The 13,325-nt window shown below is 35.0% G+C and overlaps 1 protein-coding gene across 1 annotated transcript in view; it reads right to left on the bottom strand.

Annotated features, from left to right (window-relative positions):
* Nucleotides 1-3,139: 3,139 nt before the first annotated feature.
* Nucleotides 3,140-13,325, bottom strand: part of MEGF9 (multiple EGF like domains 9) — an 84,134-nt gene continuing 73,948 nt past the window's right edge. The window contains exons 4-6 of the mRNA XM_054584465.1: nucleotides 10,411-10,554; nucleotides 9,601-9,870; nucleotides 3,140-7,817 (exon numbers count right to left, since the gene is read on the bottom strand). Of these exons, the coding sequence (XP_054440440.1) occupies nucleotides 7,366-7,817; nucleotides 9,601-9,870; nucleotides 10,411-10,554 (866 nt within the window). The 3' untranslated portion in view covers nucleotides 3,140-7,365. The remainder of the gene's footprint in view (nucleotides 7,818-9,600; nucleotides 9,871-10,410; nucleotides 10,555-13,325) is intronic.

Here is a 13,325-nt window from a genome sequence, read left to right as displayed (position 1 = left end):
TTGAAATCATCTGTGTATCACCCTCTTACTTCCAAAAAATTATCTTTACTTTTGTATTAATTATTCCCTTATTTTTCTTTAGTTTCCCCACATAAGTATTTTTAAATAACACATATTCCATTTCCCATTTGTGGCCATAATGTAAAAGAAATTATATTGCATATATTCTTTGTGCCTTGTTTTGCTCAACATTATTTGAGATTCATCCATATAGATGTACACATGTGTAATTCATTCATTTCTTGACTACTGCATAAAATTATGTTCAAAGGATATGGATAGACCGTAACTTATACATTCTTCTACTGACAGACAATTGGGGTGTATCCAATTATTATTTTTGCTGTAACAAATGATGCTTCAATAAAGAATTTGAAACATGGGTCCTGGGGCACATATATAAGAGTGTCTCTAAATTATTGATATATACCAGAAGTGGGATTGCATGCACATGTTTAAAATATCCTGTTTTTCTTCACTTTGATTCTGATTCTGTTTTTAATCATTCTTCCGTATACATTTTTTTTCCTTAGAGAGGAAGGTGGGTAAGGGAGAGAGAATGAAATGGAAAGAAACATCAGTATGAGACAGAAACATTGATCAGTTGCCTCTCGTATGCTCCCCAACCGGGGACCAAACCTGCAGCCCAAGCATGTGTCCTGACCAGTATAAAACCCACGACCCTTCACTTTACAGAGCGATGCCAAACCAACTGAGCCACACCAGTCAAGGTCTTCCTTATTCTTTTAAATGACTGTATGTTATCTCAACAAGTGTATCGACTAAGCCCTGTCTCTGTGGTTGAACACCTAGAGCTTGTCCCCTTTTTTGAACTTATATACAACTTTGGGGGGGAAAAATGCCATTTTTTGGACAAAAGTCTCTGCTTTTTAGGTCATTTCATTATGAGGGATTCCCAGAAGTGGATTTCTTGAATTGAGGCTGAACTGATTTTTATTCAGTGGGAGGGTTTTATTGCTGAATTACACAAAGTAATACCCATCCAGTTAGTTGTTAATCCTTTGGAATCATAGATCCTTTGGAGACTATGATTAAGGTGATGGACCTTTCTCCAGAAACACACACACACACACACAGTTTGTATTCACAAACCAAACAACATACAATTTCAACAGTTTCTCAGACCCTCTGACACCCATATGCTGACATCTCTATTAAATTAATAATATTGTCTTACCCACTGAATATGATTTTTAATAATACTTCATTAAATAAGCTCACATATGAACTCTTGTATCTGTCCGGTACCTTTTGTGTTAAACTACCATTTACTGAACACCCACGTGAGCCAGCACTGTGCTAAATATTACGGGTAGGGGAATAAATGCCCCTGGCTTCGAGAAATACAGGGTCTACTGAGGAAGACATAAAATAACATCTATTTACAATAAAATATGTACAATAAGAGAGCTATTCATTGGACAAAATGGAGATACAAATTACGGATTGATGAGCTCTTTTTTTCTTTTTAATCAAGGGGTTTCAAAGAATGAAGAAACATTCTCCAGAACGTTATAGAGAAAAGAAACAGCAGCAGCAAAGGGAGAGAGACATCATATAACCAGGTATATATAGGAAATTACACATGCGTTTAACATGATTGGGTTAGAATGGTAGTGAACAAGAGGGATAAGGCTCTTCCTTATTTGGGCCAGAGACTAGGAAAAACAACATTGACATGTAAGACTTCAGCAGTTTGTCTGATAACACAAAGGAAACCACAAAAAGAAGATTTCCTTCCAAATACTTCCTTTATTATCCAAACCTACTCTTACTACATACAAAGAAAACATTTTGACTGTTTTTTTTTTCTGCAGCTATCTGAAGTTTGGTGTTCAACATACAAGGTTTAAAATCTACCTGTTATTACAAACTGGCAACACATTTTAAACTTAACATTGTCTGATGGCTTTCATTTGTAAGCTTAAGTATCAGGAAGCTTGTACAATGGTTACGACAACAATTTCTTCATAAATTTGCCTTGAAAAACTAACATAATTATGACGTAACATTCACTGAGAATGTTGCTTTTCGGCCTATCAGTTGACACTCCTACTAATATCATCTCATGAAAAACATTGTTATTTTGAATTTAACTTAACATTTTAAGTGTAACTAAGCATACTTGTTACTTTGAAGTTACTGATTTAATTATAGTGAAGCTTGTATGATTTTTAAAAACACTAATACTCTTGTGGAAAATGAATACAACCAACTTTGGTAATGCAATCTAGTAGATGTCTTTACTTGATAGGCTTTCATTGAAAAATATGACAATACTATGAAAGTAATATTTTTTTCCTCTTGCTGTAGTAAATTTGTAAGATAATTTACTTTCTCTTAAAATTTTACTTTGCTAGGTTTCTGCCATGCTTATTTCTCTGTTTTCTTAAAATAATACCCAATTCACGCTCATCATAGATCTACATATATAGAACCCTATGTATAAATTAGAAGGTGGGATTATAAATTAACAAAGTTTGTTTTCTTGTGTGACTAGAAAAGAAAAACAGTTTTAAAGTTTAAATTAAATATCAACAACTGACATTGAATAAACCAGTTGAAGTTTATAAAGCTGTCAGCACAAAGAAAGGCCTTAGTTTTTCTTCTTTTTCAAAGTAACTTTTGGGTCTCCAAATGGCATCCCATTAAACACCACTGAATTTTGTCAAAATAGCGATCCTCAAGGTCACCTCAAAATAATAAAAAGATGTGCTCTCATTACCAGTTATTTCCTAAACACATAGAACATGGTAGTTGCCCTTCAAATTTATACTAACAAAAGAAAATGTTTTACATGAATGAAAAAGGAATCCAAAAAGAGCAAATTTTTTCTTATAACATTTCCATGGAAACCCTAATGAATCTGAGGGAACAAGCAAAAGCACAAATAAGGATATATGTGGGGTTTTTTTCCTTAGGAGGTGTTGTTTTGTTCTAAGAGGGGGAATCTTCTTCATGTGACATTTTATTCCCAAGTGGAAAATATTCTTTAAAGGAAATTCTTAAAACAAAAAAGCAGGCAACAAAGGAAGGGTTCAAGACTTTCACAATGTGGTTGGAAAATAAATGATCTGTGACATACATCAAAAGACTTCCAACCACTCTCACCATGTAAAAAAGTAAAACAACAAATATACAATAGGTACAAATTATATACATTTATTTTTAATAATTTTAAATAACACTCTTGTATAAATTCTTTTATATATTCAAATCATACACAAATTTAGAAATGCATCATGAAGCCTAGTACAGCGTATGTATGAGAACACATTTTTAAAATTTGTGTTAGAACTTTAGTGACATAAATACAAGTTTAATGTTTCAGAAACATTCTCTAATTGCTTGGGCTGAAATTTAATGTGTTACAGAGTGCTTGTGTCTAGCATTACAATTTAACTTTAGATCATTTAGCTTTTGCATTAACATAAATCTGAAGCCCTGCGCTCACATTCTAGGGCAGCTGTTGCAGTCACTGCACATAAGACTGATTCCCAACTGCCTTTGGAAAAGCATCATTCAGCCACTGACATTTTAATGATCCATAAGCTTTAGTCCATTTGATATTATTTGACTTCTTCAGATGAATCAGCATGTTCTTCCTGCTTTTCCCCTTGGCATAGCCACTGGCTTGAGGTTACAGAGAAAACTTACATTAACCTTCCATTATTACTCCACTGCATACACCAAACTCATTTTAGCTTCCAAACTCCTTACTGTCAAGAAGATCATAACAGACCAAAGGTACTTTGTGACGAGTCCAGAAATGCTTTCCTTACTCTACCAGGTTACACTGGGTTGCTTTTTACTTCTCTAAACTTTTGTCAGAGAGCTTTTCTTGAGATGTGTAAATTCAACTCCTATCTACCAGTGGTTGTATGTTCACCACATGTCCTATGGGGGGCGGAGGGGGGGAATATGCAACTAAGGTAAATAATCTAATTACCCAATCCCAGTTGAGGCTGTCAGGAGGAAGTACTGTTGTTTAGCTTTCTGCCTCCAAAATGAACTCAGGGGTCAGTGAGTGTTGTTTTAATCGTCAATTTTCCTGGGAATTTTGGGCTTCAAAGCAGTCATATAATTTGATGCTTCTACAAATTCTTCCCTCCCCCCAAGAAATTCTCTCTTTCCATTCTATGTCTGCTCTGTTCTCTTAAAATTCAGGTATCTCTTGGAGTAACACATTAAGTCCATAGGACTTTAGTATAAATGAGGTTTAGTTTTTATTATCATTTTTCTCTATAACTGAGGAAATTCCATTAGTAGAGGGAAGGAGGGAGGGAAAAATAAGAGAGGACAGACATATTTAACAACACTTCCTAGGGTATCTAACTGTCAGAAATGCTTAAGTGCTTGTTAAAATGAGTTAATGAAGATGAAGGCATCACTTTATAGCAGTATCTCTCATTTATCAATAAGATTCACACTAATCTTATCTGAAAATAAACATTTCTAATCTCTAGACAAAAATTCTTCCGATATTAGTCTTTCTAAAGGACTGATGGGGGGGCGGGGATCCTTGTGCTGCATGTCCTATTTCATGAGATCATACTTTAGAGAAATGAATATTGTATAATGCATTCCATACTAGTTTTCTAGTCTGATTTTGGTGGTAGATCACTTCATGATTAACTTAAACTATAGAGCAATATTATGTCCAACAGAAAAAAGTAGGGGACATGAAATAAAATTTTAAATGTTTAAATCTTTAGTTGTTTTCCACTGGGAAAAATTAAAAACATGATCTAGGACTGTTCATAAGTATTTAAAGGTAAACATTCTTTGCGATTCAATTTTTGCAATACCTTCTAAGGTCTGTTTCAAGGAATCTCTACATGGCCAGAATCTGGACTATTTGGCTTTGGCTCTTAGACCCCAATAAACATTCCTTTCCCTATTGGATTAATTTCTGTTAATCAAATGTTTATTTCTCACCATCCTGAATCCCTGGCTTTCAGAGGGTAACCTGGAGAAAGGCACTTTGCACAGTTCCTTAAAATTGTGCAGTGCACAGCTTATGCACACATATGTGGCAGCTGCTGGGGAAAGCAGGTTTTCTCTCCCTACTTAGAAGGATTAGTTCACTTTAATGAAGCACGAACTGGTATTTTTATTTTCTTATCACCAATACTGGCTTCAGATAGTAATCTTCCTGTGTTCTTTCCACAAAGTCCTTCATAGCCATATGGCCCCGAATGGCACCTTGTACTTAAAAAATTAGAATCATTTGCCGATGGGACTCCGCTTCTCCGCCTTCTTGTGTCTGTGGTTAAGCAATTTCTGCATTAGCATACAGTTGAAAGAATATGTGCTTCAGAGTTAGGAGTCCTAATTCCAAGCCTAATAATGACATATTGTGTAGCCTCAAATAAACCATTTAACCTCATCTACAAAAAGGGGACAGCAATTACTTCCTCAGGGAACTATAGTGAGAAACAAAAGAAACACGTATGGGAAGATGTTTTGTAACGTGCAAAGGACTATAGAAATATTAACTTATTTTAATGTAATATAACATACTGTAATCTCTGCTCTTATGGGCAATGGCCAAATATCTGAAGCACCCCAAGTTACCAGAAGCAGATTATCTGCCTGTACATCCTCCAGAACATCATCTCCAAACCCTGAGAACAACTTAGTGGTCTCCTCCAGAGGGGTGGCCAAATTCTAGGTTTTCCTCTGGGTAAACTGGCAAAGTTGTCACCTTAGATTTCCTAGGTCTAATAAGTCTTTACTCTTTTTCTAACTGCTTGAAAGTTTGCTGTTCTAATAAATATCTATAGGTGTTTTCTGGCTGCTTTTCCTGACTTGTTTAATCCACTTGTTTAATCCTGACTTGTTTAATCTGTCAATATCATAATAGACAAGAGTGATGGTGGATGGCCTCTTGGGGAAAAAACCACACCTAAATACAAGGACTAACCATATTCACTCAACTACAGAGCTACCCTTAACTGGACAAGAAGATAGGAGAACTGTTGCACTAAAGATAGATGGAACATACCTCATGGCATATGAGTGACAGGCTATGTTCAAATGTAGATTTTGGTGGGGGGATATAAATATTTCATAGGCATGAAAACCAGATGCCAAGTGATAGGATGGCTTTTCTTTTGGAACTAAAATATTTCTAATTCCTTTGGAAGACCATCTTTTACATTAAAAAACATTTTCAATGAGGATCAGTTCTACATTAATCTATATAAAATATAGAGAGTGGTTAATGTCTAATTAGGTGAGTAGCTTGGAGAATACAGCCTGTGTTCCAGCTTAACAATCACCGTCTTCAAAATCTATTGCTTGAATCTGTAATAAGTCAAAGAACAAACTCTACATTTAGAATGAGAAAGGAAAAGAAAGATTAGAAACATTCAACCTCTTATAAATTTCAACAATGTCCAAAGAGGGACTAAAAATGACTGATGTGCACCAGAGTCCCAGCTCTAGCAATATTGCCATCTATTTTACATTATTTTAACCAATTCCCATATTTTCTTTTTACGCCATTAACTTCTGTACAAATACATTCTAGATGATAAAATATGACATGATTTTTTTACAAATAGATACAAATACAATGCTGACCAGGTATGCTACATTAACTATATACACCTTATTTCCCTAGAGGCAGGAAATTTTTTTTTTATTTTTAGACAATTTATAATTTACACTGAGACCCTAAGGAGGACTATATCAGCTTCCTGCTCCCAGATGTTGCCTTCCCCTCTGTATCATTAGCTTATCCTGTGCTTTAATCCTTTCACTGAGCAAGAATTCTAGAAGGAAAAATCAAGCCCTTCTAAAGTCCTTCTTGGGACTTTTCTGCTCCTATTCTAGAAACTATCAAGATTGTTTATTGTGATATAGCCCAGACATCAGTTTTTCCTCAATGATGTCTTTTAGTACAGAAAAATGAAACCATCCCTGACCCTCCTTTTTTAAAAAATGTTTCAGGAATGGAGATGAAGTCTTCGGGCAGTCCTCTCCCCCTCCACATCTGTCATCCTGTTTCCGCTGGTTGAGTGAACACTCCCAAGGAGTCTATTTGGAGGTCAAAGTGGATTAGGGCTGCACTGAGGTTCAGCTTTTCTATCCTCCCATGTGGTTTTGTACAAAAATATACTTTACGTCAAGTCCTTATTGACAGTGACTGCTTCAGATCTTCATGCGAAAACTAAATGTAATTGGCTAAGTGCATTATGAATTTGTACCTGAAAACGTCAATGCACTATACGCCTTTGCTTCCTCAGCAAATTCTCCCCAGGCTTTGTCTGGCCCAGGGGCTGATGCTGTCTTAGTAAGCACTGCAGTCTAACAATCCTGGAGAACAGTTCTAGCTCCTTAAGCTTTGTAGTTATGCATGGGTGTCGTCAGGGTCAGTTGCCCATTGGGAGCCACTTCGTTGCCATCATCTTCCAACAATCCTGACACATCTGCATTGGGAATGCTGTCGTGGTAGCTGCTGAAACTGATATTGTCTTCTTTTAGCTCGATGGTCCAAAAGGGGGCATTGAGTTTCCGGTTTTGATACTCCCGGTACATATATACAGCCCCCACAAATCCCATCAGCAGCACCACCACAATGATGATGACAGTCAAAATGATGATGTTAAATTGGGTCCATGATACATCAGCTAAAGCTGATGTGCTGTTTTCAGCAGAACTTACTGAAAAGATAGTTTGCAGGGTTGTGGGGGTAAATGTACTATTTATAACAGGGGTGGGCACTGATGTGGTCAAAGAGGCATTGGAAACCAAAATGGTAGAACCTTCAGGTGTTGGAACAATAACTTCTGAAAATAAAAACAGAGAATGAAATGTAAAAGACAAAATTATCTAGTTTTAAGAAACAATAAAAGAAATACATGGGAGTGGAAGTTGATATGGCATGTTGACATGATATTCTGCTTCAAGGTCATGCAAATTAAAAATAATTTTAAGAGAGATATAGTGAAAAGACTTAGGGTCTACAAAAGTTGATTATTATATCCATGGCTGTTATTCAAAATGTATAATATCTATATTAAAATCTTCAGAAAAATTCTAATGTTGAAATTTTCCATCCTTCTTTATTCTTGAATAGATTTATACAAATTCCTGCACAGGCAGTAAATATGTCACTACTGAGTTCTAAATCACTTGGTTAAAAGTGACGGGGTAGATGACAATTGAACTAAAATAAGTTCAGCATGTCTGATGGCATTTCATAAGGGCAAACTTCTATTCAAAGGAGGCAAAAACAAAACACAGAAAAAATTCTACTTCTAGTTACTTCTAGATAACACAATTTAGATGTCCAAAGTTGGTGTCAGTCAAGAGAGAAAAGAGACTCCCTTTAATTTCATGTGTAGTAATTCTTCCTTTGTGTAGATTATAGCTACAATTAACATGCTATACTTTGTACTTCCAATGCAGCATAACTCAGTGGAAATACCAAAGACGCTGGAATTAAGTAGAACTGAACAATTATAGATAAATCAGTTAATCTTTTTAAAACTGAGGTTCTTCATCTATAAATGGGAATAATAATATATGCTTTGCAAAGTTCTTGGGAAGGATTAAATGAGATAACATAATATATAACATTGTTATATTAAATGTTTATAGTGCTTGGCGCATAGTAGTCATTCAACAAAATGATTACTTTTATCATTATAATTAATCACCACAATCAGCCACATCAATATATCCTCAAAAGAGGCATGTTTTACATTATTTAATAACAAATAAGAAAATCATCACAGTCCTGACAGCTAAGTATATACAAGATATGCCTCTGAATGGGAAAGAGAGCTGAGTGACAGGATGTGCAGGCTCGTGATAAGGCTCAATTGGAGTCTTCTAGCCTTGATCACAACAGAGTAAGGGCATCAAGAAAATGGCAGAAGGACAACCCTTGCCACAGGCCAAGTGTCCATTGGCCCAGTGTTCAGCATCAAAGGGTGGTTTATAGAAAAACATGGTCTAACCTCTCTGTGATCTAATAAAGCCTGAATATTCTTAACTCATCCTGAATTTCTAATCATTAATTTGTATCTAAATCCTACTCAACCTCCCTGTCAGGAACATTTTGCCATATGAATAACCTTTTATTTTAAAAATCAAAAGGAATATTATAACTATTTCCCCCATCACGCATGGGAAAAATTAGGCCCAAAGTTAGGACAGATGCTAGAATGAACGCCTATTGCCCAGCTGGAACTTCTAACCAGATTATAGTCCCTATTTTAAAAGACCTTTGGTGATCACTGGAGGTGATGAGAATATAGGAAGCAAAGGATAAAAAAAAATGATAGGACTTTTAAATTATTAACATAAATATAAAAGTAGATGAAGAGAAAATGTGAAAACACTGCAATGACTTGGTCTTGGTCCTCAAATTTCTGAAGTTGACTTTGGAGTATCAGGAGAGCAGCAGGAATGGAAGGAAATCTCTTTAGGCAAATATCTATCAAAATCTATTTCCAGAAAACTCCTCTTGTGGGATTGGAAGCTTTTATAAAGCTAAAGGTAGCTGTCCTGAAATTTTCAATGCTAGGCTTAGATATTAAATGTACAACTTTAGGTGAAGTTTACCTTTCTTGATGCAATTTTCTTCGAGGTCTCGAACATAACCTTCTAGGCAGTTCTCACACCAAAACCCAGTGGTGTTATGGAGGCAGTTGATGCACTCACCACTCTCGGGCTTGCAAATCTTTGGAGTTTTAACTGGGTCCACGTGGCCATGACATTGGCACTTCATACAGATGCTGTCATAATTGTAATAGCCATTTTCACATGTATTGCAGTTCTGGCCTGTGTAACCATCTTTACACTGGACACATGTAGGTTCCAATTCACCCAATTCTAAAATAGAGAGAACACCAAAATAATTCAGCCCAGTCTCAAACTACAATTGAAAATGCAAAACAGCTAGTTCTCAAAAGGGTTCTAAGTTTTCCCTACTATCTCCTCTCAAACTTAAGAGACATGTGGAATCAAACTAAAAATCTACACCTTACTTATTAATTGTCCAATTTATTGTGAGACTGATGGGACCATCAGAGAACCTATTCAGGTAGAAAACAATAGAAGTATGCTTACGTAAGAAATCTGAATAATTACAATGGATACGCACTGAACTGTTTTCATCCCTTACTCTCTAGTTATAATAGATGAAATAAAACAACGGTTTTACCAAAAACTTCCTCATCCCTCCCTTAAGTCTCATTTCACATAAGTATGTGGATTTGACTGCAAATTCCTAGAACAGGAAGTCTTTGCTGTTTTTATAACTCCCTTTCACCTACAGCACCCAGAACTTTATTTATCAACACATTTTATACCTATTGATAACTGATTCACTCATTTTTCCTTCAAAAATAAAGAGTTAGAGAAAGGCCTTACTTATGATACAACTGCCTGTAGATATCACTGCTGAACAAGGGCAGCGAAGACATCCTTTCGTGGCATCAGGACTCTGATAAAATCCTTCTTTGCATTCTTCACAGTGATCCCCTTTGCTATTTCCCTGGCAGTTTAAACAAACACCTAAAAGAAGCAAATTATTTTAAGAAGTTAAATACTTACTCCAAAAGCACAGTAACTTTGCATAAATCATACCTGCAACCAAAAGACCTTAAGAGTCAACCAGCAGAGATTGGACAGAGATCAGTTTCTGCCCCGTCTTACTTCTGCACTGTACGTTTGGTGTCCCCTACTAGACTGCAAACTCTTTAGGAAAAGGTAACTAGAGTTGCAATAAGCCCTTGTTGATAGACTACATACTGAAAGTAGGCCAATAATTTGCAAAGAAAAAATAAAAACAACCTAAAATCATTAAAAGAAAATAAACTGTATTATTTTAATCACTGGCATACTGCATTATATAGGTGAACTAGACCTGTATGTTAAGAACATGCATAAATTTTAAAAACAATGCTGTTTGATAAAAGCAAATTGCAAAATGATACTTAGAGAAGGAGGGTACTTATTTTGTAAAATTTTAAGAACTACATTAAACAATACTAGACTTAAGTCTAGTAATAAATACATGCCATTCGTAATGTGGCAAGAAAAAGTCACATTGTTACTCTTATTAAAAAGTGGTAAATACATATACTTTTAAAACTTTGCTCCTGCAATATTACTGGGCATACATGTTTACTATTTGGGAGCTTCTTACTATTCTAGATAAGACCCCCAAGGCTTTGTCTGTGTTCCTATGACAATATAATTTAATTCTTTTAAACCATTTACATTAGAATATTTAAATTTTTTTCCAGAAGAATTTCTTATTTCCATTCGTTTTAAGCCCTACCAGGCAATGAGAAGTCAATAAGAAAAAAGAAAATCCTATATGGTAAATATGTTAACTCAAAAGTCAACACGAAAACAAGTATAATAATAAAACTCATCAGTTCTTTTTTTCATTATTTAGAGAATATTTTGTTAGTTGCTATAATCAAACCCATGTAGATTAAGATCTTACGTATTTAATATAGTGTGTTACCTCTACACAAAAGGAAAAAATTATTTTGAACATTTCTAGACTAACATAGCTGTTAATTTCTGTACTACATTACTTTAAAAAGAGCATGCACCTGGAACATAACTATACAGAAAGAAAATTAATAAATTACAGACCACACATAAATGTACCAGAATGCTAATAATAGTTGTAAGGAGCAACATTCCCTTCACAGTGTTTTTTTTCCCCTGTCTAATTTTCAAATTTTCTCTGGTATACAACTCTCACTTTTATTTTTATTATCTTGATTTTTTTTCTGATTATAAAACTAATACATTGTAAAACGGACAACATGCTTATTATAAAATACTTCAATAACTCCAGCAATTTTTAAACATTTCATGTAGAAACTTAAAGATAAGATTTGTTAATAAAAATGAGGATCACAACCTTTAAAATCCACATACAGTAGGAATTAATAATGTGAATTTGCTTTTTTAACAGCTTACAATTCCTCTGTAGGAGGCAGCACAGCATAAGAAAAATGATATGGTATTTAATGTCAGGTCTGACTTCCATTCCCAGCTGAACCTTTTACCACATGAAGCAAATAGCTTCTCTGAGTTTCACTTTTCTGAGCTGTTAAATGGGATAATAATTCTTTAGCTAATGATTTAATGTAATGTAAATATTACAAAGAGTGAAAGACTATTCCATAGGATATAATATTTTCTTTTTATGCTCCAATTTCCTCATCTATAAATTAAGAGAGCTAAAATAGATGAGATCTATTTTTCCTTTAACATCAAAAATTTGAGGATTTTTCTTTTGTGATAAATGATATATAAAAATTAGCTGAAGTTTAACTTTGTTCATTATTCTCTGCCTGGAGTCTCCCTTATATAACAACACTGTCTTAAAATTCACATTCTGTTTGCTAAAATATAATCAAAGGAGTGGATTTAAAAAAAAAAAAAAAAGGAGTGGGGGAAGCAATGAGTGCTTCCTGAAGGTGATCTCATGCTCCAAGGCTAAGCATCAAAAAAATCTGGTAGTGGTAACCAAGAAAATAACTGGTCAAAGAAAAGAATGTAGTGTTTCTTTCCAACTAAATTCAGTGACAAATCTTTGAAAACAAATTGCCACCTGTAAAAAGACTTTTCCTTATTTATTTTGCCATTTCATAGTTTATATATAACCCTGTCAGAAATACAGCAAAGTATTGTGTTGTAGAAAAAATACCTGACCCAGTTTAACAGGACAGAAGGCAAACTTTAACCTGTCAAACAGAAAAAAGGCCAACATGAACATGGGAGAGAGTAACAAGAGATAAGGTTAAAGAGAAAGGAAAGGGCCAAAAAATGTCAAGTTGTGTAGGCCATGGAAAGAAGTTTGAATTTTATTCCAAGAGGGAGGGGAAGCCATTGGAGGGTTTTAGCATGAGAATGATATGATCTGGTTTTACATTTTACAGTAAAAAGATCACTCTGTTACATGGAGACTGGACTATGTTGGGGTGGGTGTTAGGGGATGAGAGAACAAAAGAGGAGACCGTTCAGATGTCAAAGTAGTTCAGAGACAGGACAGTGGCTGAGACAAGGATGATAGCAATGAAGATTATGAAGAGTGGTCAGATTCAGGGTGTTATGTTGAATGTCAAGCTGGTAGAACTTGCTGATGGATTGGATATTTACAGTAGGAAAAGAATCAAATATGTCTCAGGCTTCTGGACTACTAAGCAGCTGGGTGAATGGTGCCAGTCACCAAAATGAAGACCACTATGAATAAAGCAGGCATTACTTACAGGGCAAAATAAGGAGTTGTTTTGGATGTATTAGGATTACAATGCCAA

The sequence above is a fragment of the Pteronotus mesoamericanus genome, unplaced genomic scaffold (assembly GCF_021234165.1).
Source record: "Pteronotus mesoamericanus isolate MK-2021 breed Mesoamerican mustached bat unplaced genomic scaffold, CSHL_Meso_final contig_78, whole genome shotgun sequence".
NCBI lineage: Eukaryota > Metazoa > Chordata > Mammalia > Chiroptera > Mormoopidae > Pteronotus > Pteronotus mesoamericanus.
The sequence above is the reverse complement of the archived record's forward strand: the minus strand, read 5'-3'. Positions and strand labels throughout refer to the sequence as shown.